Raw genomic sequence first — 22298 nt, 5'->3', positions numbered from 1 at the left:
ACTATTTTTTTTTTGGGGGGGGGGGTTCATATAATATTATTTATATTAATGGTTACACAATGTTTAATAATTTTTTATCTTTTAAAAAATTAAAAGGATTTTAAAATCAATAAAAAAACTAAAACTAATTAAAAATGTCTATAAAACAAAACTGGGTTTTATATAAAAAAAAGTCTTATAAAATGTTTATTTATGTTATTTTAAATTTATTAATTTCTTAAATAACTTATTTTATCAAATGCATTTAATTTAAAAATTATCTTACAAGTTTTCAGGTTTTAGCCAGTAATTATAAGGTTTGAATCTAATTTATTATGATAAAAAATTAGGGTGTGATAAAATAATAATAATAATAAACTTAACATTTTAAAAGTTCACAAAATAATTTCAGTTTGTATTTTAAATTTGATCCTAAGTCTTTTGCTATGGCTGTAACATGAGGATATTGTAGTAAAATTGCTAGGGGAAATAAATTGAAAATGACTGAAATATATATAGGATTCATCTTAAAATAGAAATTGTTTAATATCTTTTGTATTTGAAAAGTATCATCCAAGTCGTTGTAGTATAGTGGTAAGTATTTCCGCCTGTCACGCGGACGATCCGGGTTCGATCCCCGGCAACGGCGAAATTTATAATTTTTTGCCTGATATTTGCATAATTTAATTCTTTTTGTTCATAATCATAAAAAACTAGAGGCGGGGAAACAATTATTATAAGAGTAAAAATGGATGAGACCGAAATTAGTTGATAGGTAGACAAATGGCGATGGGTGTAAAATCCAGAGTTGTTCCTCTCCGTTCATTTGGATCGCTGTTAGAATTCTGCAACATAGGAAACCAGTTCCATTCACGCTTGCATGAAGAACATGAACAATGTTCTGATTTTCATTTTCAACACAAAACTCACGCACACCATTAATAATTAAAACTCTGCTCATCACAAAACACATTATATAATCATCACTGTTACAACTTTTTTCTTGCCAACAATTGATTGAATATATATGGCGGGAGGAGGAGAAGGAGGTGACACCAGGCAGCTAGATCTCACACCTACATGGGCCGTCGCTGCGGTTTGTGCAATTATCGTTATCATTTCTATACTCTTGGAAAAAATTATACACAAATTCGCAAAGGTATATTACATTACGTATAATAATAACTACTTATAACAATGTACATATTTTTGTTAAATAGATTCATGCATGATGGGTGATTTACGTGATCATGATTGATGAATCAATTTCTTTGCTATTGGTCTCAGATGTTTGAAGAGAGAAAGCAGCATGCATTGCTAGAAGCTCTTGAAAAGATTAAAGCCGGTGAGCAACCTCATTAATATATAGTAATGTTTTTCTTGTTCGTTTGTTTGCTCCCATGAATAATGAATTATTTCCTTCTTGTTTTTGTTGGTATGCAGAGCTTATGGTTTTGGGATTTATTTCTTTGCTCTTAACATTTGGCCAAAATTACATTTCTAAAATGTGTATTCCCTCCAAGTATGCGAAAACAATGCTCCCCTGTGTCCCCCCTGAAGAACGTCATGGAGCTGGACATCACACAGAGGAGGCGGGTGGTGGTGAGGCCAAAGATGGTGGCCATCGCCGCAGGCTTTTATCGTATGAACGTAGGTTTCTAGCATCTGGGGGTGGAGGCCAAAGTTGTAAACCGGTAATCAACTCTTCCCAATCAATATTCTAACTTTTTTTTTGTTTGTTACGAGACTACACGAAAAACAATCCTACTTGAACCAGATAAAATCAAACTCTTCTGAAGTTACATACTTAAGTCTCAAACTCAAGATACTAATTAAGTTGGAACAACCCTGTACCAGGTTCGGTGGTTAAAACCTGTTTTTTTAGTATAGTATAGCATTTTAATACTTCCACCTATAGTAAAATTACAGGTTGCACCACATCAGAGTAGTTGCACATTTCCTATTTAGGTCAGACCTTAGTAGTTTGTGAAAAGCTCATGCTATTGAATGTTGGTTGTGTAGGGGTACACACCTCTTATATCAGTGACCGGACTGCATCAACTACACATTTTTATATTTTTCTTGGCTGTCTTCCATGTGATATACAGTGCCATAACAATGACGCTTGGAAGAGCAAAGGTTGGTTGGTATTGATTCAGGCTTAAAAATCTAGATTCATTCAAGGAATCGGACAATAGGTGAACCAGTTTTTCATTATATATAGTAAAACCTTCCTTTCTTCTGACAGATTCGTGGATGGAAGGCATGGGAAGCAGACCATATCGTGGATCAAGATGCCTTGAATGGTAAAGTAATGACTCATTAACAAGTAGTTTCTAGCTTCAAGTATCATCAGTACTAGGTCCTCACAGTTTTTAACATCTTCAATATCTGTTCAGATCCTAGAAGATTCAGACTTACTCATGAGACATCATTTGTGAGGGATCACAACAGTATCTGGACTAAAACACCAGTTTCGTTCTATCTTGTAAGCAATTATCACTGGCAACTCTCTTTCTAGTATTAGATTATTAAACGGTTATTGAAGGTATCACCAAAGACCTCAAACCTATGTTTTTGGTTTAGAAAGTTGTATCTCCCCACCCATGGAGTATTCATTCGTTTACGAATAATTCTTGTTAGACATATTGAAGTTGTATCCTTTTAAATGTAGTTTATTTGTTATATTGAAAGAGGTTATCGAGGTTGGTTCATTTTCAATTCTTAGTTTTTGGTACATATGATTGGAAAATCATGAATGAAGTTAACCAAGATAGATGGGGGGAACAAAAGTGTGATATTAATATCACAATTTATTATTCTTTTCATTTTTTGCTTTAATCCACGGTCAATAATATGTTCTTGATCAATTTTCAGGTATGCTTTTTTCGACAATTTTTCAGATCTGTTCGTAGGGCCGACTACTTGACCATGAGACATGGATTTGTGACTGTTAGTAGTTTTGGCAATGCAACTTCAGTAATATGCTTGCACTGTTTGTCTTTATCATTAACTAAGGTTAATGCCCCCTTCATTTTTGCAGGTTCATTTAGCACCGGGAAGTAAGTTTGATTTTCAAAAATATATCAAGAGGTCATTAGAAGATGACTTTAAGGTAGTTGTAGGAATCAGGTAATTTTGACAAGTTTGCCATGACTTTGGTTTTATGTGTTATAGTAATTTAGCTTCATGGAGTGATGTTGTTAAGAGGTACTTCATTCCTTACTCCCTTAATCTTTGGTTTCTTCTAATGAGGATACATTTGTGCTTTTGATAGTCCATTACTTTGGGGATCAGTGGTGTTATTCTTGCTTGTGAATGTCCATGGTTTGTCATTCACCTAATTGTCAATTGGTTTCCTTATTTTGCACTCAAATTCTTATTGAACGTAATTGCTAACTTCTTTTCAGGATGGCATGCTGCTTTCTGGGTGTCTTTTCTTCCACTACTGGTGAGCAGATATATCTTCAGTGCCAATTGCGCGTGTGTATTTCAGTTTAGACTAATAATTAATTGATTAACTTGAAGGTGATTCTGGCCGTTGGAACAAAGCTTCAAGGAATTATAACTCGAATGGCACTTGACATATCAGAAAGGCATGCTGTAGTGCAAGGGATCCCTCTTGTGCAAGTCTCTGACAAGTATTTTTGGTTTGCATGGCCTCAGTTAGTTCTTTATCTCATCCATTATGTCCTCTTTCAGGTACTCAGTCCTGTGCTGTTCTTTTTACTATAGTTTAGTAGCTTGACAAATACTCTATGCATATCTGAGATCCTTAAATATTTGAAGAATTTCTCACAACTTGATGTTTTGCTTCACATGCCCAGAATGCATTTGAGCTGACATACTTCTGGTGGACATGGGTAATTAACAAACACTTCATAATTCCTTTGTTTTCTTCTCAAACTCATAATTGTGTATTTGACTCTTGCTTCTGGTGCAGTATGAGTTTGGTTGGGCATCTTGCTTCTACGAGGATGATAGTCTCATGATTGTCAGAGTAGCTCTCGGGTAAGTCGTATCCCATGGCAGTGATGCACATTTAACATAACAGTTACACAAACAGAGAATTTTATGTAATTATTTAGGATTAATCACTTCATTCTACAATTTATTCCACACATTAATTTAAGAAAAACAAGTAACAAAAGATACGAGGTTGATCTAATGGTTAGAAAATGACTAAGGAAAAAAGGGTAGGAGAGAGATTAGGAGTTCAAATCTTTCTAACTAACATTCTTTGGCTTAAAATAATAATAAAAAAAAAACAAGGAACAATATATAAAGTAGATCCTAGTTATCAATGATGGAAAAAGGAGAAAAAAGAAATCATAGGTATGATTATTTCTAACTCATTAACTCTTTTAATTTTAGGACTTTATATAAATAAAATAAGTTAATTCTCTAAATAAATATTTTTTTTTTAAAACTTATATTAACCCCACAATGACAATATTTTATCATGACTCATAATTTTAAGAAATTAACTTTTTTTAAAAATGTTCTCACTTTGATAACTTATGTTTTTATTTTTATGAATTTATATATAATTTGGTCATTTGTATATTTTGATCTTATTTAATATTAATATTCTGTTACACTTTTTTATTATTGTGATTTGCTATTTGGTTTTATTATGAAGTTAAAATGTTAAATTATTGTTGTGTTAAGAATATTTTGCTAAGTGTATATGTTATTAATAGATTTTTTAATATTATTTTTTCTACTAGTCAAATTTATAAAATTAAAATTTACAAGTTTACGAAAACTCTAAAATAAATACAAAAGTAACCTACATTTATGTAACAACTTGAATTGGCAATATTAGATTTGAAAGGCAAGATACCATTGCAGTGTTTTACAACCTAGGATTTCATCAGACATTAAAGTTTGTTTAACTTGAACTTTTGCAGGTTAGGAGCTCAAGTGGTTTGCAGTTATGTGACACTTCCACTCTATGCGCTTGTTACTCAGGTGCATTCAATATAATATTATTTTAGCTTTGGACTTTGGGCTCCGAGGAGTTTCAATAGATATTGAATGAATTTGTTTCAGATGGGATCCACGATGAAGAAGTCAATATTTGATGAGCAAACATCCAAGGCACTGAAACAGTGGCATAAGAATGCTCTAAAGAAGAAACCATCCAAGGGACGCACCGAAACTCAAACGTTAGGTGCGACTGGGGGCCCAAGAGATCATTCGCCGGAGCAGTCGCCGCGGCGTCCATCGGGAGCCGGAGATACAGAAATGGCTGAGCAGAGCGCCACCATAGTCACCGCCGTGGATCACGAACCCTACGATAACCGCGACCTACTAAGTGGGCCGTGACACGTGTCAGAACGTCCTTTCACAAAGTTGTCATGATTGTTTTGTTTGCTGTAAAAACACAATTAACCCCCTTCATCATGGGTATAAAATAGGTCAATTAGAACTAGTAGTAAACTAGCTATTGCATTCTTTAATCAATTTTGTAGCGCAGTTTAGATTAGTTATATACGTATGCTTGTAAGCCAATTATCTTCATCAATGTATCATCGTCACATTGTAGAGAATGTCATTCTTTATTTTATTTTTTTATCTTCTTAGCCATGCCAGTAATTATTATGTCACAAAAGAAATATTTAAACCTTAAGAAGTCTTAATTGAAATAAAGTAAATGTTAATCCAGGAGAACCCTAATAAAGAAACTTAAGACATAATTTTTTATATAAATTTATATTGTCCCATGATTTTCACAATAAATATACAATTATAAATAGGTGGGCAAGAAGTAAGAGAAAGAGAGAAAAGGGCAAATGGGTAATTGTAGGGAGTGGATAGGCTAAAACGAAAGCAGAGGTGGAGGAGGAGTAGTGTAGTGGCAATGAGTTCCCCTTGCAGTTGCGCTTGCGCTTCTACTAATTGGAGCGTTGATTATGGTTATGGAGGTGGTGGCGTGCTTTCAAATTCAAAGGTAAGAAGCAGGAGGTCCAAAGAAATATCCATGGCACATTCAGTTTGTGGTTCGAGAAGGTCCACTGCACTTGTGATTTCATCCTTGCCTTTCGGCTTCCTTTTCCTATCTCCGCCAGCTGAGGCCAGACGCAACAAGAAGGCCATCCCCGAAGACCAATACATTACTAGCCGTGAGTTGATTCTTGTCTATTTCCTTTCCTGTATTAATCAATTCCAATCTTATAAATGTGGTTTTTAAAGCAGCTGATGGATTGAAATACTATGATTTGGTTGAGGGCAAAGGTCCAGTCGCTGAAAAAGGAACAACTGTTCAGGTTTGTCAACATCTCATCTCTATTTCTTTGTTTACTTTTCATTTCTAGTTCTTAGTTCTTACTGGCATTGGCAGGTACACTTTGATTGCTTATATCGCGGAATCACAGCTGTCTCCAGTCGAGAATCTAAACTCCTAGCTGGAAATCGTATCATTGCTCAGGTTCCATTCTTTTTCCTTGTCTGCTTTCTAAGACAACGCAACTATTCATATTATGCTAGCAGAGCTTTTCAGACCACTCTAAGTTTCTTTCCCTATTTTATCTCGCAAGTTTAAATACACTTCTTCCCAAGCACTTATAAAACAAAACAACTAAAATTTAACATAAACTTATATATTTTTTAATCTTTAATAAATATTTAATTTTTCACTTTTCTTCTTAATAAATTTTTATTTTACATTGAATCCTTGATAAAACAATAATTTTGTTTTTATCTTTAATATTTTTTTTAGTCTCTAATAAATTAATTAGCAAATTTTATATTTATTTATCTAATAAAATTTATTCATTTGATATCAGGTAGAATTAAAATAAAATTTATTAATTTATTAGGAAATAAAAATAAAATTCATTATTTCACTTAAAATATCAGATGATATAACTTCTATTAAAAGCTAATTGCCTAAGGGTTGATTTCAGTAGAAACACAATTTCACTTCAGTTTCTTATTTTATTGTTCTAGAAGTGTTTATAAAAAGTTTATTCCAACAACAGAACATAAATTTCGTAGATACTATTAGAAGGTACTTGAGTGGTGCTGAATCTGATGCGTGGGTGCTTTGTTCTCTTAAGCCATATGAATTCAAAGTGGGAGCTCCACCGGGAAAGGAAAGGAAGCGCGAATTTGTTGACAACCCAAATGGTTTATTCTCTGCTCAAGCAGCACCAAAACCTCCCCCTGCTGTGTATATAATAGTTGAAGGAATGCGAGTTGGTGGAAAGGTGACTCAAACTTCCTTCTATGTTTTGTCATCTTATACTGTTATTACTTATTAGTTTAGTCATGTGTCATTTCTTGAATGGTGACAGCGAACTGTGATTGTTCCTCCTGAAAATGGCTATGGTCAAAAGGGAATGAATGAGATTCCGGTAAATACTCTCTTATTGGTTTATGGTCATTTTATGCCTACAAGCTGTGCTTGTTAAACTATAAGTTCTTTATGATGTTGCAGCCTGGAGCTACATTTGAACTAAATGTTGAGCTTCTGCAAGTTGTAGCTACCTGAAGACTAGACCTCAGCTTGACTCCATTCTTATGAACCGGTTGATAATTTTGACTTCAGAATTTGTAGCCTGTGAAGCTGCGACTATTATTGTTTTTTACCCTATGTTTGGATAAAGAAAAATAAGATAGAGAAGAAATAAAAAATTTGAAATACAAAAGAGAAAATGAAGAAAAAGAAGAGAAAAAAAGTTGAGTTTAAGAATAATCTTTTTTTAAGTAGGAAAAGAATATTTATATTATTTATTTATTGAAATTGTAATGGACTCATCTTCTGCGATTCTAAAACTAATCTTAGTATATATTGAATTGATTTTATTTTTTTCTTTATAAGAACTTTTCAGCAATAGTATTTATTATTATAATTGTTTAATTCATAGGAATTAAACTCAGATATTAAAAGTTTACAATAACTTATATATTGTTTAGTAAAAAAAAAACATTGTCCAATCAATTAAGTTAAAGTTTCTTAACGTATAACATTTTAATTTAGATAGATAGATCGATAAACCATCAATTTTATTTTTTTTTATAAAATATTAGCCTCTCTACTAAATGATTCTAAATATAAGAAATTTCTCAAGTATTGAAAATTATGTTAAGTAGTCTTTCAAGCATTAAATTTTTTTCAAATTGATTTCTGAATATTAGTAAAATATATCAACTTACATACTAAATGGATGGATATTTAACACTTAGGATATTATTTATATACACTTTATTTATTTATTTTAGGGACTATTTATGAAAAAGAATAATATTTTAAGGATTAAATTGATAAGTTATTCTAGATAAATAAATAAAGGACGATCCTTATGACTAATTGACTGCATTTTGACACAATTGTCGATTGACTATGTGCATGTTTGTTTAAGCGTTAGAAGCTCCGTTAAACGAAATTTTATGCTGTCAGAGGGGGAAAATAAAACTTTTATGGTTCAATGCAAAATCAACGTGCATTCAATCAAAGCTTTGTAACTCAGCTTGGATCACAAATGTGGCCAATGTTTGACCATACTCTTGTCTTAATTACTTGTATAAACCTGTGACGCTAACATGAGCCTAGTGTTCTATCATATATAAATTAGGATAATTATACTGGGTAGGAATGTTTTTAGAAGTTATTAACGTGAGTGTTTTTTAAGAGTTATTCATCTATGAAAACATTTTTGAAGATTTTTTTAACCATTTTATCTCTTTCAATTTATCTTTTTTTTAAAATCTTTGTTTCCAAATTAAATTTCAATATTATTAAAATAAATTATCAATAGTTAAAAAAATAGTTATAGAAAATTTAGGTGAACTGAATCTTCAACTTTACTAAAATCAAAACATGTTTCAAAACTTAAACAATACTTATATTTTACAAATTTTTTACCAATCTTTTTAACAATATATTTGAATCATGTTATTTTTTTAATGTATATTCAAACTATGTTATTGTGAGATATGAGTTGAATATTTATCAAGAATACTAACCTTTGTTGGCATCTAATACTTTTAATTATTGATATCAAAGATATTTATATATTATACATTTTATTTATTTAAAATAACATTATTTTATTATATGTAATGTGAAAATTAAATTACTAATTAAAAATATTTAAAAATATTTATGCGTTATAATAAAATTAAATTTTATTTTGATGTCTTTCCAGAATTTTAATTTTGTAACACGCATATATATTTATTTGTTAATAAAAAATGGTCATAAAATTTAAACCAACTCCGTATAAATTATAGAAGTTCTTCATGCAAAATAACTTATACATATATAATTTAATCATGTGCATAATATTAAAAATAAAAAATCAACTAATTATTTTATTCCGTTTCTTATTATTGTTTTGATATTACTGTTTTTGAAAAATATTTCGTGGAACTGCTGATTTTTTTAATCAATAAATAAAGTGCTGATTTTTGTACGCTAAGAATAACTTGAATTTATTATTTTACTTGTTATTTTTAGGCTTAATTGTACTTCTTACTCTTAAGTTTTAAATTTTTGATGAAATTTACTCCAACAATTTATTTTGGTGCATTTTATCTTCAATTTTCTGTGAATTTTATTTTCTGTTTTTTTTTACTCATGATATAATAATATTTTTTTACCTTATTTTTTATGTTTTACAAATTTTATACTTAATTTTTTATTTTTGGTAAATTTTATCTTTAATTTTTTAATATTTTTTTAACAAATTTTACTCCAACTTTTATGCTTATTAATGAATAAGTAAAAGAGGGGAAAATTAGTAAGTTCATTAAAAGTTGAGAATAAAATATGTAAAATTAATTTGTTTGTAATAATATTAGTAAAAAAACAAAAAAAAATGGGTGTAAAAATGGAATTAAGCCTTTTTTTTTTATTTTTTTATCAAGAGTGGACATACTGGGAAGTGGTAAAATACTGGCTAACAGGTGAGTTGAACAAGAAACAGCAGTGGCTGTTGGGCTGTTTGGTGTTGAGTGCAGTGAATGAGTTGAAGAAGAAGATAAAGAAAACAATGAAAAGAGGCATCATGAGTTCGAATCTGTTTCTGTTTCCAATTCTCTTTTCATTTGCCTTTCTGTCCTCGCCCGTCCTCTCTGCTTCGGATCTGATCCTCGCCAAGGTTGACCGTCGCGTAAGTCTTCTCACATCTCTTCACCTTTTAGGGTTTCGATCTCGTATCCTTTAGTCTTTCTCTTTTCTTCACTACACATTACAAATTACCCGCTCCCAAGGGTTTCGGTTTCAAATTTCCTCCGATCTACATTTTTTATATATCGCTTGCAGGTGTATGCTTCTTCTTCTGACAATCTTTTCCTTGTGCTTTGCAGATTGATCTGACTTCACAGATTGTGCGCATCACTACTTCACTAAAGGTGCTCAAAATATCTTTCATTTTCTGTCTTTCGTATATTTAGTGTAATTTCTTCATTTATTCTTGAATTTTTTTCTGTGTGAGTTTTGATCCTACTTGTCTCCAAAACATTGTAATTTACCTCACTAAACTGTTAATTACAAAGACACAGGTACTGTAGGTGGTAACTGACAACCTAACTTCTGGAAGAAACACTTCATAAACTCTAGTTTGGAAATTTTGACTGAATAATAATAAATGCATTTTGAGCTTGAACCGATTCCTTCTTCTGAAAATTAGAGGTTTAAATTTGAAAGAAAAACTTTTGTTAAAGCCACTTACCAAATAATAATTTTTCTTAGCATGCCATATCCTATCTCCTCTCAACTTTCATTTTCTAATATGATTCTCTTTCTTATTTTATTCGTTTTTATGTCACACTTTGTGTCCATTTTTTGCAGGTACAGAATACGGGATCTGATGTTGTATCTGAGATTTTGCTGTCCTTTCCTGAGAACCAGACAAGTAACTTGGCATACTTGAAGGCAGCACTTGGTGAAGGGAAGGGAAAAGCAAAACCATCTTCTGGTGTTGGTTTACCCGTCGAAGTTGTCCACCTGAAAGATGTGCCGCCTGCCTTGACAATTTATTCCGTATCTTTACCTAAGGGGCTTGGGAAGGGAGATATTCTGACGCTGGATGTCTTGGCTGTTTTTACCCACTCATTGCAACCATTTCCAGAGAAAATCAACCAGGCTGACATCCAGCTTCTACTATTTCAAGAAAGTGCACGCTATCTCTCCCCATATGCAGTCAAGGTCCAATCACTCACTGTTAAATTGCCTGATGCAAGAATAGAGTCCTATACAAAACTAGGAAATGCAAAACTTCAGGGATCTGAATTAAAATATGGTCCATATGAGAATCTTCCTCCATTTTCATACTTGCCAATAGTTGTTCACTTTGAGAATAACCAACCCTTCGCTGTTGCTAAAGAGTTGGTGCGAGAGATCGAAATTTCCCATTGGGGCAATATACAGATCACAGAGCATTACAGTATTATCCATGCTGGTGCTCAGAGCAAAGGAGAATTTTCTAGGTCACCTTGTTTCTTTGATTCGGAGTTATTTGATTGTTTTGTTAGTTGGGCATGTCATAATAGTTTGTTTTCTGCTACAGGCTTGACTATCAGACCAGGCAATTTTTAAGAGGTGCATCAGCCTTTAGGCGTCTTGTTGCCAAGCTACCACCAAGAGCTCATTCTGTGTACTACAGGGATGAAATTGGCAACATTTCCACTTCTAGTTTATGGGGTGACTCAAAAAAGGTGGATATGTTCACATTTGATAAATTTTTACTGTGAAATACGTTTTAAAAAACATTTGCCAAAAATAATTATTCTTTAAAAATCACAGACAGAACTGGAGATTGAACCTAGGTACCCTATGTTTGGTGGCTGGAAAACTGCCTTTACCATTGGATATGGCTTGCCACTTCGAGACTTCTTATTTGGATCGGATGGAAAGCGCTTCCTTAATATCTCTTTTGGTGCCCCTATTAGTGAGTTGGTCATTGACACACTCTTTGTGAAGGTGATCGAGTTTATTTTACCTTGATAATATATATTTCACTTCTTTTTATTTTTTCATTTTTGTTGGTTGGAAACTTGGAATGTGATCTTACAATGGAGAATTCATCAGTGTGGCTTGTGAAACACCGCATTTCACTTTTACCTTTTCAAGGGAGGAAGAAATATACCTGGGGAAAATGAATTTCTTTATCTAAATATGATCATTCAGTTGTCTATGATTAAATTATGAGAATATAATTGTGATTTTATTATTGTAATTAATTGGCACCTGAGTTGTTAACAAATAATCACTTCTTGACAATTTTTCCTAAATTGGAAATGTTTTTTTTATCAATAATTCTTCTTTTTGCTTTGCAATTTACCCTACACTCTCTCCCTCTCCCAATTGTAGTCTTTGTAATATTACCAGTTTGAATAACTATTTCATCTGCCTGATGCTTGTAAATTCCAGGTTGTTTTGCCAGAGGGTTCTAAAGATATTTCAGTATCTGTTCCATTTCCTGTGAAACAATCGCAGGAGGTATTTCTATATTGATATCTCCTGCCAAATCATAGTTTTTTCATTCCCTTGATTAGGTTTTATAGTCCTTCCATGTAATTGTTGCAGACAAAGCTTTCCCACTTGGATATTGTTGGTAGACCTGTTGTTGTGCTGGAGAAGAACAATGTTGTACCTGAGCATAATGAGCATTTTCAGGTATTACTGTTGCATCTGTTCATGAAGCTAAAAGTGCTAAATTTATACTATCTAGCCACCAAAAAAACAGAATGCTTTGTCAACTTGATATGATCCATAAAGGTCATGTTTTCAAGGGTGATATTAGCACTATTCAGATTTTGAAGAACATGACAAAAGTAACACAATTTTCTTAGATTTTTATCACAAGAAAAGAAAAATTGATATCCCTAAATTTCATGGACTTGCCACCTTATTGAATTGGGTGCTCACTGCCAATATATTTGTAAGTGGAGTTTTTTCGTTTGTTTTTATAGAACCTGCTTCCAATGTTTCAAGTATACCCATCAGAAAATGAAATACAAGGGTTAGTGAGAGTTGCCAGAGCAGGAACTAAGGACAAGAGAAATTATGATTTGATTACTTAGTATACAATATTTTTTTTCCTTCTGATATTTGATTGGGATGAGGATGTTGCGGTGGATGTGTGGTAAGACTCGACAGGATAAAATTAGAAACGAAGCTATTAGAGAGAGGGTTGGAGTAGCGCCTATTGTAGAGAAGATGGTGGAAAATAGACTTAGGTGGTTTGGGCATGTAGAGAGAAGACCGGTAGACTCTGTAGTGAGGAGAGTAGACCAGATGGAGAGAAGACAAACAATTCGAGGCAGAGGAAGACCCAAAAAGACTATAAGAGAGGTTATAAAAAAGGATCTCGAAATTAATGGTTTGGATAGAAGTATGGTACTTGATAGAACATTATGGCGGAAGTTGATCCATGTAGCCGACCCCACCTAGTGGGATAAGGCGTTGTTGTTGTTGTTGTTGATATTTGATTGGGCATACTACTTATTACCATTGCTTGTATTGCAGGTCTACTATAAGTTCAACAGTCTTTCTATGCTCAGGGAGCCTTTGATGTTGATTTCTGGCTTTTTATTTCTGTTTGTTGCGTGCATTGTCTACACGCATGCAGATATATCAATCTCCAAATCTTCTGCATCTTATTTGGCAAAGCTCCAGTGGGACGAGGTGATCAACTTGTTGTATCATGTACAGAGTTCAGTATTTGCAGATGAATGTAGTACTTATACTGTACATTTGTAATTTTGTTTTGCTATGCAGGTGCAAGCAACTATTCAGCAGGTCCATGGTATCATTGGCCGCTGCTTAACTGCACATGACAAGCTAGAAGCGTCATTACACGATCTTTCCAGGACAGGAGACACTCAAGCCTGTAAAGCAACTCGAAAATCAGTTGATAGCTCGTTGAAAGAGCTCTCTAAAGAGTTGAAGCAACCATTGGCAATTTTGCAATCTTCTCCGCAAGCTGCTCAAATATTACCCAAGGTTATGTTGTAAATATTTTATTCTATGTATTATTTCCCTCTCCATTTATAGTTATATAATTTATGTTTGTTTTCAGGTGGAGGAACTTGTTACTAAGGAGAGAGAGTTGCAGGATAAACTTCTAGTAAAACACTCTACAATTGTAGACGCCTATGAGAAGAAAGCAGGAAGGGAAATTGAGAATCGGATTGCTTCACAACAGCAGAAAATTACTGCTTTGAGACGGGAGATTGATGATCTTATGGACTTGATTGATGAGATATGATAGGTGACTATGCTGCTCGAGATAATAATGTGCTCCCATTTTGTCCTTGTTTTATTTTATTTAGGTCAGGGGTTTGTTGCGGTTTTATAATTGCAAAGAGATTAGTGATACTTCTGACGGTTGGAATTTTGGTGCAGTTCATTGTCTTTAGTATTATGGTAACATTTAGCATAAAGATCGCTAATTTAATATCCATGCTTATCTATACCTATGTGAAAACATGGATTGCATGCACTCTTAAATGGTCGTTAATACGCTTAATCCCTTTGTTTCAAGTTATGACTCGAATCTTGTGTTTCTCAAATTTACTAAATCGCTCGAGTGCATGTCTGGAAAAATGATTTTTTAAAGGATAATTTTTTTTTCAAAAGTTCTTAAGATTGTGTAATCTTGGGCTTGATTATAATATTGCTGGTTTTTAATATCTTGCGAATTTTTTAGACAAATAATATTTAGACTTATCTTCATTAATAAATTCACCACTATCTTTCCATTAATTTTGCTAATTCTTGGGCTTAATGTTACATTCCATCTTAAAACTATTGTTTCAGGTTCCTTACCTGTAGATTAGGGAGAATAATTAGACAATAAATGCAGATTACAAAGGTAGATGGAACGTGAGATATGACTTGTGAGAACTGCAGAGAGCTTTTTCTGTAGACGGTGTTCTGCTTGTCATGTTTTTTGTAGACGTGTTCTGTTTCTCACCCCAACCTTAAGCCCCGCCCTTAAAAAAGGGACCATGCATAAATTTATGTTTAGTCATGCGAGTTACTTTGCATGAGGAACTAAAGTGATATTGATTGGTTGAAAATGAAGTTCGCATATGATTTAATAGTTATTCACTGCGTATGTAGGAGTAGGATGTCATCAGCTGGAATTGGATGAAACCACATGTATGAATAACTTGTGTGCTGGAATTGGATACATTTTCAATAAAGACTTGGTGTAAAAATATATGAAATAATAATTCTTTCTTCGAGTTAAAATTTATGTACTTTTAACATTTAAAAGTTGATTTTTTTTCCTCGCATATGATTTTTTTTTTTTTTGTGTCTTTTTGATGCTTTGAATTTTTTTTCTTGGATATGATTTTTATTAAACATTAAGGTGTAAAATATCGATAGCTTGAACTTATTTGCACGTAACTTCTGTTTAGTTACTAACACAATGGTCTCTAATTCGTGGTTGGCTTTATTACCCTGGACTTTATATTATCCAATTTCAATTTTAGGTATACGTATAGCTTACGGGTTCTCTTTTTTTTTCCCCTTAAAAATAGATGATAAAGAATTTAACGATTCATTTTAGTCTAGATAAGTCGAATCTCCCTGATAATATAGTAGAATATTCTAATGAAATTGGAAATGAATTTGTCAACGGTGAAAGTAAAAAATAAAAACAGTCGATTAAATAGCATGAACTAAAAATAATTATATAGAAGGGATTATAAAATAAAAATATATAAGAAAGAGGGATGAAGATGTTCATGTGATCGGATCACCTTGAATCTAAATTGATTTAAATCAATTCAATCAGTTTGTGTTTGATGTTTTTTGTTTTTAAGTTAAATCTAATTCAATTAATTTATATCTGTTGAATTTTGAATTAGATGTAAGTTTTTATATTAGAATTAAGCATGTACTTCAATTGATACAAGATTATTTTAGTTTAATAGGTCTTAAGTTTGATTCCGTAAATTGTGGATAATAGTATAATAATATGATTCTTTTAGTGATATTTTATTTCACTATTTAATTGTATATAACAATTATTATTATTATTATTTGACTTGGAGTATTATATATGATATTTCATTTAATAAAAAATATTAAAATTTTAAAAATAACAAACAAAAATTTAAATGTTTTGACATGTCAATTAAATATAATCCAAATAATTTGATTTGATTTTGATTTTTTTTTTTTAAATCAACCCAACCAGCTTATTTAATTTGATTATATTTAATCAGGAATTTTGTCAGCCTCAACACAAGAATCCGTACAGCCAAAAGAGAGGTGCAGCGCGGTAGTAGTAGTAGTTACTTATAGTGCTAGTCCAACGCAAGCAAGCTAAACTTGAAACGCATACTCTTTTCATCTCTCTCTCTCTCTCTCCAAAGCAAACAGAAACAGCTACAATCACATGACTCGTGCCTTGAGATATTTAGGCGAGCGAAACTCGTCCACCGACTCCGCTGTCGTCGATTCCGACTTCGTCGTCATCCTCGCCGCCCTCCTCTGCGCTCTCATCTGCGTTCTCGGCCTCGTCGCCGTCGCCCGCTGCGGCTGTCTCCGCCGCCTCCGCCTCTCCTCCTCTGCAACCACTCCCCAGTCTCCTACCTCCGCCGCCAACAAAGGCGTCAAGAAGAAGGTCCTCCGCTCCCTCCCCAAGCTCACCGCCACAGCGGAATCGGCGGTCAAGTTTGCGGACTGCGCGATCTGCCTCACGGAGTTCGCCGCCGGAGACGAAATCCGAGTGCTGCCTCAGTGCGGACATGGCTTCCACGTCAGCTGCATCGACGCCTGGCTCAGATCGCATTCCTCGTGTCCGTCATGCCGTCAGATTCTGGTGGTTTCTCGCTGCGACAAGTGCGGCGGGATCCCGGCTCCGGCGAGCTCCAGCTCCGATCCGCCGCCGCCGGACTCCGAGGCCAGATTTAAGGGAAGGGAGGACGACGCCAATAGGTTTTTGCCTTAGCTTCTGCTTTGGGTTTATATTAATTCTAAATTCATGAATCCTTTTCTTTTTTTAAAAAAACAGTCTGTGGAATAGCATCTCGTGTGTAATGTTATTTTTATAATTCGATTAGGGAGTAGTTAATTAGTGTTAGATCATATGGTTAGGGCTGTAAGTAGTAGCTGTATTATTATTGCATTTGTGGTCTCCCAGTACCAGGCAGGGCAATTGTGTCATATCTGATTCTCTCTGCAACTTGCATCAGTTCAGGTGAATTTCGTTCTTAATTCGGATTACGATACTTTTTTATTTTTGCTCTGGTTGGATCGGACTTCGTTTGCGTATCGTATCTTTTCAACTTCACCTCTGAGTTTCTGAGTGTGAGAATTAGGGCGTGGTATTAATCTTTAGTTTAACATTAAAAAAAAAAACAGTTGCTTGTTTTTACCTAATTTAAAACAATTATTTAGTATTTTTCAAAAACAAGTAATCATTTTCTTGAAATAAGTCTATCCAAATATATAAAAAAAAAGTTGGCAAAAAAATAATTATTATTTTTAAGTAGGTTATGTAAGCAATCTTTTTTTTAAAGAAAAATATGTTGAACTAAAGATTCATTATCCCTCTTTTTGTCAAATTCTTTGAGTGTTTTTGAAAAATAAGGTACTATTTTCTTGAAATAAATCTATCCAAATGTTCTGAGGCATAAAAAAAATATAATCTATCCAAATGTGCTATAAATTTTTGGAATGCATTACCAACATCATCGGAGTGTTACTCTTAAAAGGTCAAACGCATGATTTTGAAAATTCAATCGGACTAATTATTTTGATGGGTTGGATCGAAATAAACTAAAAAATTATTGATTGGATTTGAGGATTGGGTAAAATGAGAAAACAAATGATTAATCAAAGAAAATTAATTCTGTGTTATATAATTTTCAATTTTTGCAATTAAAAAATATGAAAGAGGGGTTTGTGAAGGGAACCAATTACTTTTATTTGCCACTGACTAGTGATTGGCAACAGAACTACCTGGGAATCTTGGGTGGGCGGTGGGTCTCATGGCGGAAAGTGGTGAAGGGTGGGGACCATCAAGCAGTAAAGAAATTTCAGTTGGGACCCCTTTTATTTTTATTATTTATTTTATCATATTTTTCTCTTTTTATTGTATTTTTCTTTATAAAGATATTAATTTGTTTTAACAATGTGACTTTTACTTTGACCGTGTCAGTATCAACATGCCGTGTGCTGATCGCTACCAAATGACGCCACTAAATTCACAGAGAAATGATTTTGACACCAATAGTTTAACTTTAATACCTGTACTATTAATTAATTAAAAATAATTAGAAATAATGTAGAAAATAATATTATAAAATGTTACAATTTTATTATATGTAATTAATTATGCTTGGTCATAGTAAATTGTTTTTACATTATATGTGTATTTAAATTAATAATATAAATTATATTAGTTATTTTACCAGCACCTTGACGAGTAATTTATCAATTGAAAAAAATATCATTTAATGATTTTTTTCATACATTAATTATTGAATACAAGAAATCTAAATGAAAGAATAAACAAATATAAGATTTTAAGAAAAGGAAATGTTTTTAATAAGTTTGAAGAATGAAGGTATTAAACTTAATGAGAAGATATATGAAATGGAACAAAATAAAATCAATATCAGTTATTATTATATAAATTATTTAAATTAAAATATAATAGATTTTATTGTTGTTGTAGTTATATTTGTAAAAGATAACAATTATGATGTTTAATATCTCATTGTTAATATTTTATCTAACAAAATATATAACATGATTATTGATTTTAATTTAAAATTTATTTAATTTATTAATAAGTTATTGGTTTTAGTGGTTCCTGAAGTCTTATATTTAAGTGTTTTGAGAGGAAAAATTTCATCAAAACTCAAGAGAAGAGATCTCACTAAAAAAAATGTGAACATCAAAATCATTTAAATATGATTGGTTGGTATGAATTGAATTTTGAGGATTCAAGTTCTCCGAGGACCGAAAAATTAAAGTCTACTCTACTGTTTTTTTGGGCCAAGCTTATGATTTGGAGTTTCTTTTATATTTAAATTTTTCTTTCAAAATATAAGCTAAAAAAAGTAAAGTCCTAGGACAACTTATAAGAAATTGTAAAAATAAAGTGAACATATATATATATATATATTCTTGACGAACTGCACTCAGTGTCGTTTGAGGTTATTTATTCTACGCTTTTGAATTCGGACACAATTGCTCTTTTAAGTTTCAACATCTGTCAAAAATAAATAATACTATATAAGACTTGAAATTGCCCTTTATTCTAAATAAACAGTGTGACCATGTACTGATGTACATCTAATTATAATGATTTAGAGGGAATTATTTCTTTGATAGGAAATGAAATGCTAGTAGATAGATAACTTTTTTTATTTGTTTGGTTATGAATACATATCCACAACATAACCATGAATACATATCTTAATATTGACCTCATTGTTCAGTGTGTTGTTTTATGTAGTATTTTATGGGATTCTTGTAGTGGTTTTGCACACACGGCATTTCCACAACAAGAGAAGAGCAGAGGCCACAATTTGCTGATTGTAAAAGACCTCTCTGCTAAATGAAAGGCCACAACACAACCCATGATTGAGGCAAAGTCAATCCCATGCATGAAAATTCTTGAGTGCTATTTTAGTGCTAGCTTAGCCTACAAAACCAAACACACTTTTCGGTTGACTTTTGATTGCATTAAAATTAGCCACCAAATGATGGAGGACATTATGGTGGGTGTTTCTGTGACAGTTACAACAACCAAATCAATGTGTAATAGTTTGTACACGATGAAGTTAATCCGATCATCACAGTCTAAATTTTGGAAATGAATTTTGAAGTCTCCTTATGTTGTATTGGAATTTGATGCTCTATAGACTTGAACGAGGTCTTCACACAAATTAATTTGCACTACAAAAATACGGAATTTGAGTATTAAAATGAATAATGTGGTGGCACTGCCATGCCATCCAAATATATGAAAACGGGTGGCGTAATTTGATTCTTAAAGGAATCAAACTAGTCCATTTCGAAACCAATTATGGTAATGAGAAGTTGATATCCCACTTACAATCAATAATTGGGGAATTAGCTAAAAAAGAGAGCTTTATATTCTAAGACGCCATATATCATTAAATAATTTATTGACTTTCGTTAAAAGTGATTCCATCGGGACGGCTATTTTTTGTCACTACCTAACTAAAGATGATGTTCCAATTCCTTTATTGATAACCATACATTTTCTTACTTTTTATTTTATTATTTTAAACAAAATCAATCGCTTGGTTATAACAATAAAAAATAAATCAATCACGCGATTTTGTTTTTCGCTCAATATGTTAAACATATGATATATAAATCTATCATATCATTAAACTTTTCGTAGGAGGTTTTTAAATTTAAATAAAAAAATTAAATTATTATTATTATGAAAACAAATCATTTGAATCAAGACACATCATCCTTATTGATACAGTATATTAAATTTCAAATTTCAAGAGTCAAAATTAAATTAAGATTATTTTGATTAAAATTATAACAATTTTAGCATTTAGATTATCTAAAAATGAAACTTATTTAATCTGACATAGTATATAAATATTTTAAATTTAATTTAAATTAAAAATAAAATTCAGTAATACTATTTAAAATGAATAAGAAATTTTAAATATAAAAGAAGTTTTTTTATAATTAATGACAATTATTTTGTTACATTAAATATAAATAAATTAAAAATATAAAACAAATAAAATTAACAAAAAGTTTATGAAAATAAATTATTTTGATCCGAGGCACTTCATCTTTCTTTTCTCATCATTTGCAATAATAATTTATTTACACTGAATAGTAACTAACACTCCAATTCTTCATCTTTAGAATATTCTCTTAGAGCTCTTGTTACTATAGGATGTCAATAGCAACAACTTTTCTCTACTCGCACGACTTCTCCGTCTTGAGTATGAGGAATGTACACGTTATTGATTTTGATGTACAACTTTTGTGAGCAGATCTTGATGAAGATGCATTCATCATGTCATGACTCATCATTAGTGAACCTCCATCTGCTAATACAAGGAAGTGAGGAAGAATAAGTATTTTTCCATGTGTTAATCATGCAAATTTTACTTACTCTTCGAAAAAAATATATTTTTATAATAAATTAAGTAATTTTAACTAAATAATTTTATTAATAAATAAAAGTTTAAAGATGAGACATAGCTAGAATCCATTTTTTTTTGTAATTTTTTTTAATCAAATAAGTAAATTCATAAGTTTCAACTTATCAAAAAATTATCTAATATTTAATGCATGTAATAACAATAATTTTGATAAAGATATCCATTTTTAATTATAGTAATATTATATAATGGTATATAAGATAATTTGTAAGTAATTTTTATAATAGTGTTTTCGATTATGATTAATTTTGATAATTACTATACTCCGATAATAATTTTCATAGTAACTAAAAATAGTGATTGAAAAAATAAAGGTTAAAAAAATGAGAATTGAAAAAAGTACAAAATTTAAAAATGTGCAACAAAATAAAAAGACATAAATTCATAAAAGATATGAATTGAATATATATACGATGATCTATTATTGAACCTTTAGTCAATTTTGATGAAACGCTTGTTGGTGTTTTAAGGAATTGAATGGTTGTGTTTTAATCCCCCAAATTTGATAATCAACCATTTTATTTATAGACTTTTAACATTAACAAATTACAATATTAATATTGTTAATTACATTAATATGATACTAATAACTGTCTTTACATAACTTTTCTATGATTGTGATAACTAATACTTTCATTTTTTGAAAAATATTTTATTTTTTTAGCATTTTTCAATCTCAAATGCATGAATGGAATTATTGAACTTAGCAATATCAATCCAAATGATTTTCTTCGATTCCACAATCAAGTTTCTTGAATTTATGTAATATTCTGTTTATTTTTGAAGAAATTCTTCTATTCATTTCTTAGATACAATATATATAAATTTAATTTTTATAACTTAAATCAAATTTACGTAACAAAAGTAACACCATGTCCGTGAGGTGAGGGTGCAGTGGCGAGGGAAAGTTTGCAACGAACTAAAGTCATGGGAGACAATTAGCTTCAATGTATTGGATACAAATTAAAGTTAACACATTATTCCACGTTAACATTGAGTGAGGATAAGGTGCAAACTAATAAATGACCATATGGCAAATCATTTGTCACATAAATAAGCCTACTAATTAGTGAGGAGTGAATAGAGTTAAAAAATTACCGGGACCTAAAACACATTCTCCCTTTAAGATATAAGACTTAACATAAACCCCTCAGTACAAGAATTTAACA

General features: G+C 31.6%; 4 protein-coding genes and 1 non-coding gene across 6 annotated transcripts; all 5 read left to right on the top strand.

Annotated features, from left to right (window-relative positions):
• The first annotated feature begins 556 nt into the window (after positions 1–556).
• On the top strand, positions 557–628 carry TRNAD-GUC. The gene has a single exon. It is a non-coding gene; the product is annotated as a tRNA-Asp (tRNA).
• A 378-nt stretch (positions 629–1006) lies between these two features.
• Positions 1007–5544, top strand: LOC114408490 (MLO-like protein 9). The gene is made up of 15 exons (XM_028371553.1): positions 1007–1138; positions 1267–1324; positions 1423–1673; positions 2002–2118; positions 2228–2285; positions 2379–2467; positions 2857–2931; positions 3023–3111; positions 3257–3306; positions 3390–3430; positions 3508–3681; positions 3807–3842; positions 3923–3990; positions 4893–4953; positions 5035–5544. Exons 1-15 carry the CDS (start codon positions 1007–1009, stop codon positions 5308–5310), a joined length of 1575 nt encoding a protein of 524 aa, XP_028227354.1. The 3' UTR covers positions 5311–5544.
• Positions 5545–5759: 215 nt separating this feature from the next.
• On the top strand, positions 5760–7775 carry LOC114408491 (peptidyl-prolyl cis-trans isomerase FKBP18, chloroplastic). Of its 2 annotated transcripts, none has more exons than XM_028371554.1 (6): positions 5760–6107; positions 6178–6251; positions 6326–6412; positions 7044–7193; positions 7281–7340; positions 7424–7775. In XM_028371554.1, the coding sequence occupies exons 1-6, from the start codon at positions 5846–5848 to the stop codon at positions 7475–7477; spliced, it is 687 nt and encodes a 228-aa protein (XP_028227355.1). In that variant the 5' UTR covers positions 5760–5845; the 3' UTR covers positions 7478–7775. The 2 variants fall into 2 exon arrangements, with proteins under 2 accessions (XP_028227355.1, XP_028227356.1); XM_028371555.1 differs by having other exon boundaries at positions 5762–6107; positions 6181–6251.
• A 2105-nt stretch (positions 7776–9880) lies between these two features.
• Positions 9881–14480, top strand: LOC114408488 (dolichyl-diphosphooligosaccharide--protein glycosyltransferase subunit 1A-like). Its single transcript, XM_028371550.1, has 10 exons — positions 9881–10100; positions 10297–10341; positions 10781–11418; positions 11499–11646; positions 11735–11911; positions 12362–12430; positions 12518–12607; positions 13460–13618; positions 13712–13936; positions 14013–14480. Exons 1-10 carry the CDS (start codon positions 9981–9983, stop codon positions 14199–14201), a joined length of 1860 nt encoding a protein of 619 aa, XP_028227351.1. The 5' UTR covers positions 9881–9980; the 3' UTR covers positions 14202–14480.
• Positions 14481–16227: 1747 nt separating this feature from the next.
• LOC114408487 (RING-H2 finger protein ATL80) lies at positions 16228–17189 on the top strand. The gene has a single exon (XM_028371549.1). It carries the CDS (start codon positions 16347–16349, stop codon positions 16899–16901), a length of 555 nt encoding a protein of 184 aa, XP_028227350.1. The 5' UTR covers positions 16228–16346; the 3' UTR covers positions 16902–17189.
• The last annotated feature ends 5109 nt before the right edge of the window (positions 17190–22298 follow it).

Source organism: Glycine soja, chromosome 4 (genome assembly GCF_004193775.1).
Source record: "Glycine soja cultivar W05 chromosome 4, ASM419377v2, whole genome shotgun sequence".
Lineage (NCBI taxonomy): Eukaryota > Viridiplantae > Streptophyta > Magnoliopsida > Fabales > Fabaceae > Glycine > Glycine soja.
The sequence above is the reverse complement of the archived record's forward strand: the minus strand, read 5'-3'. Positions and strand labels throughout refer to the sequence as shown.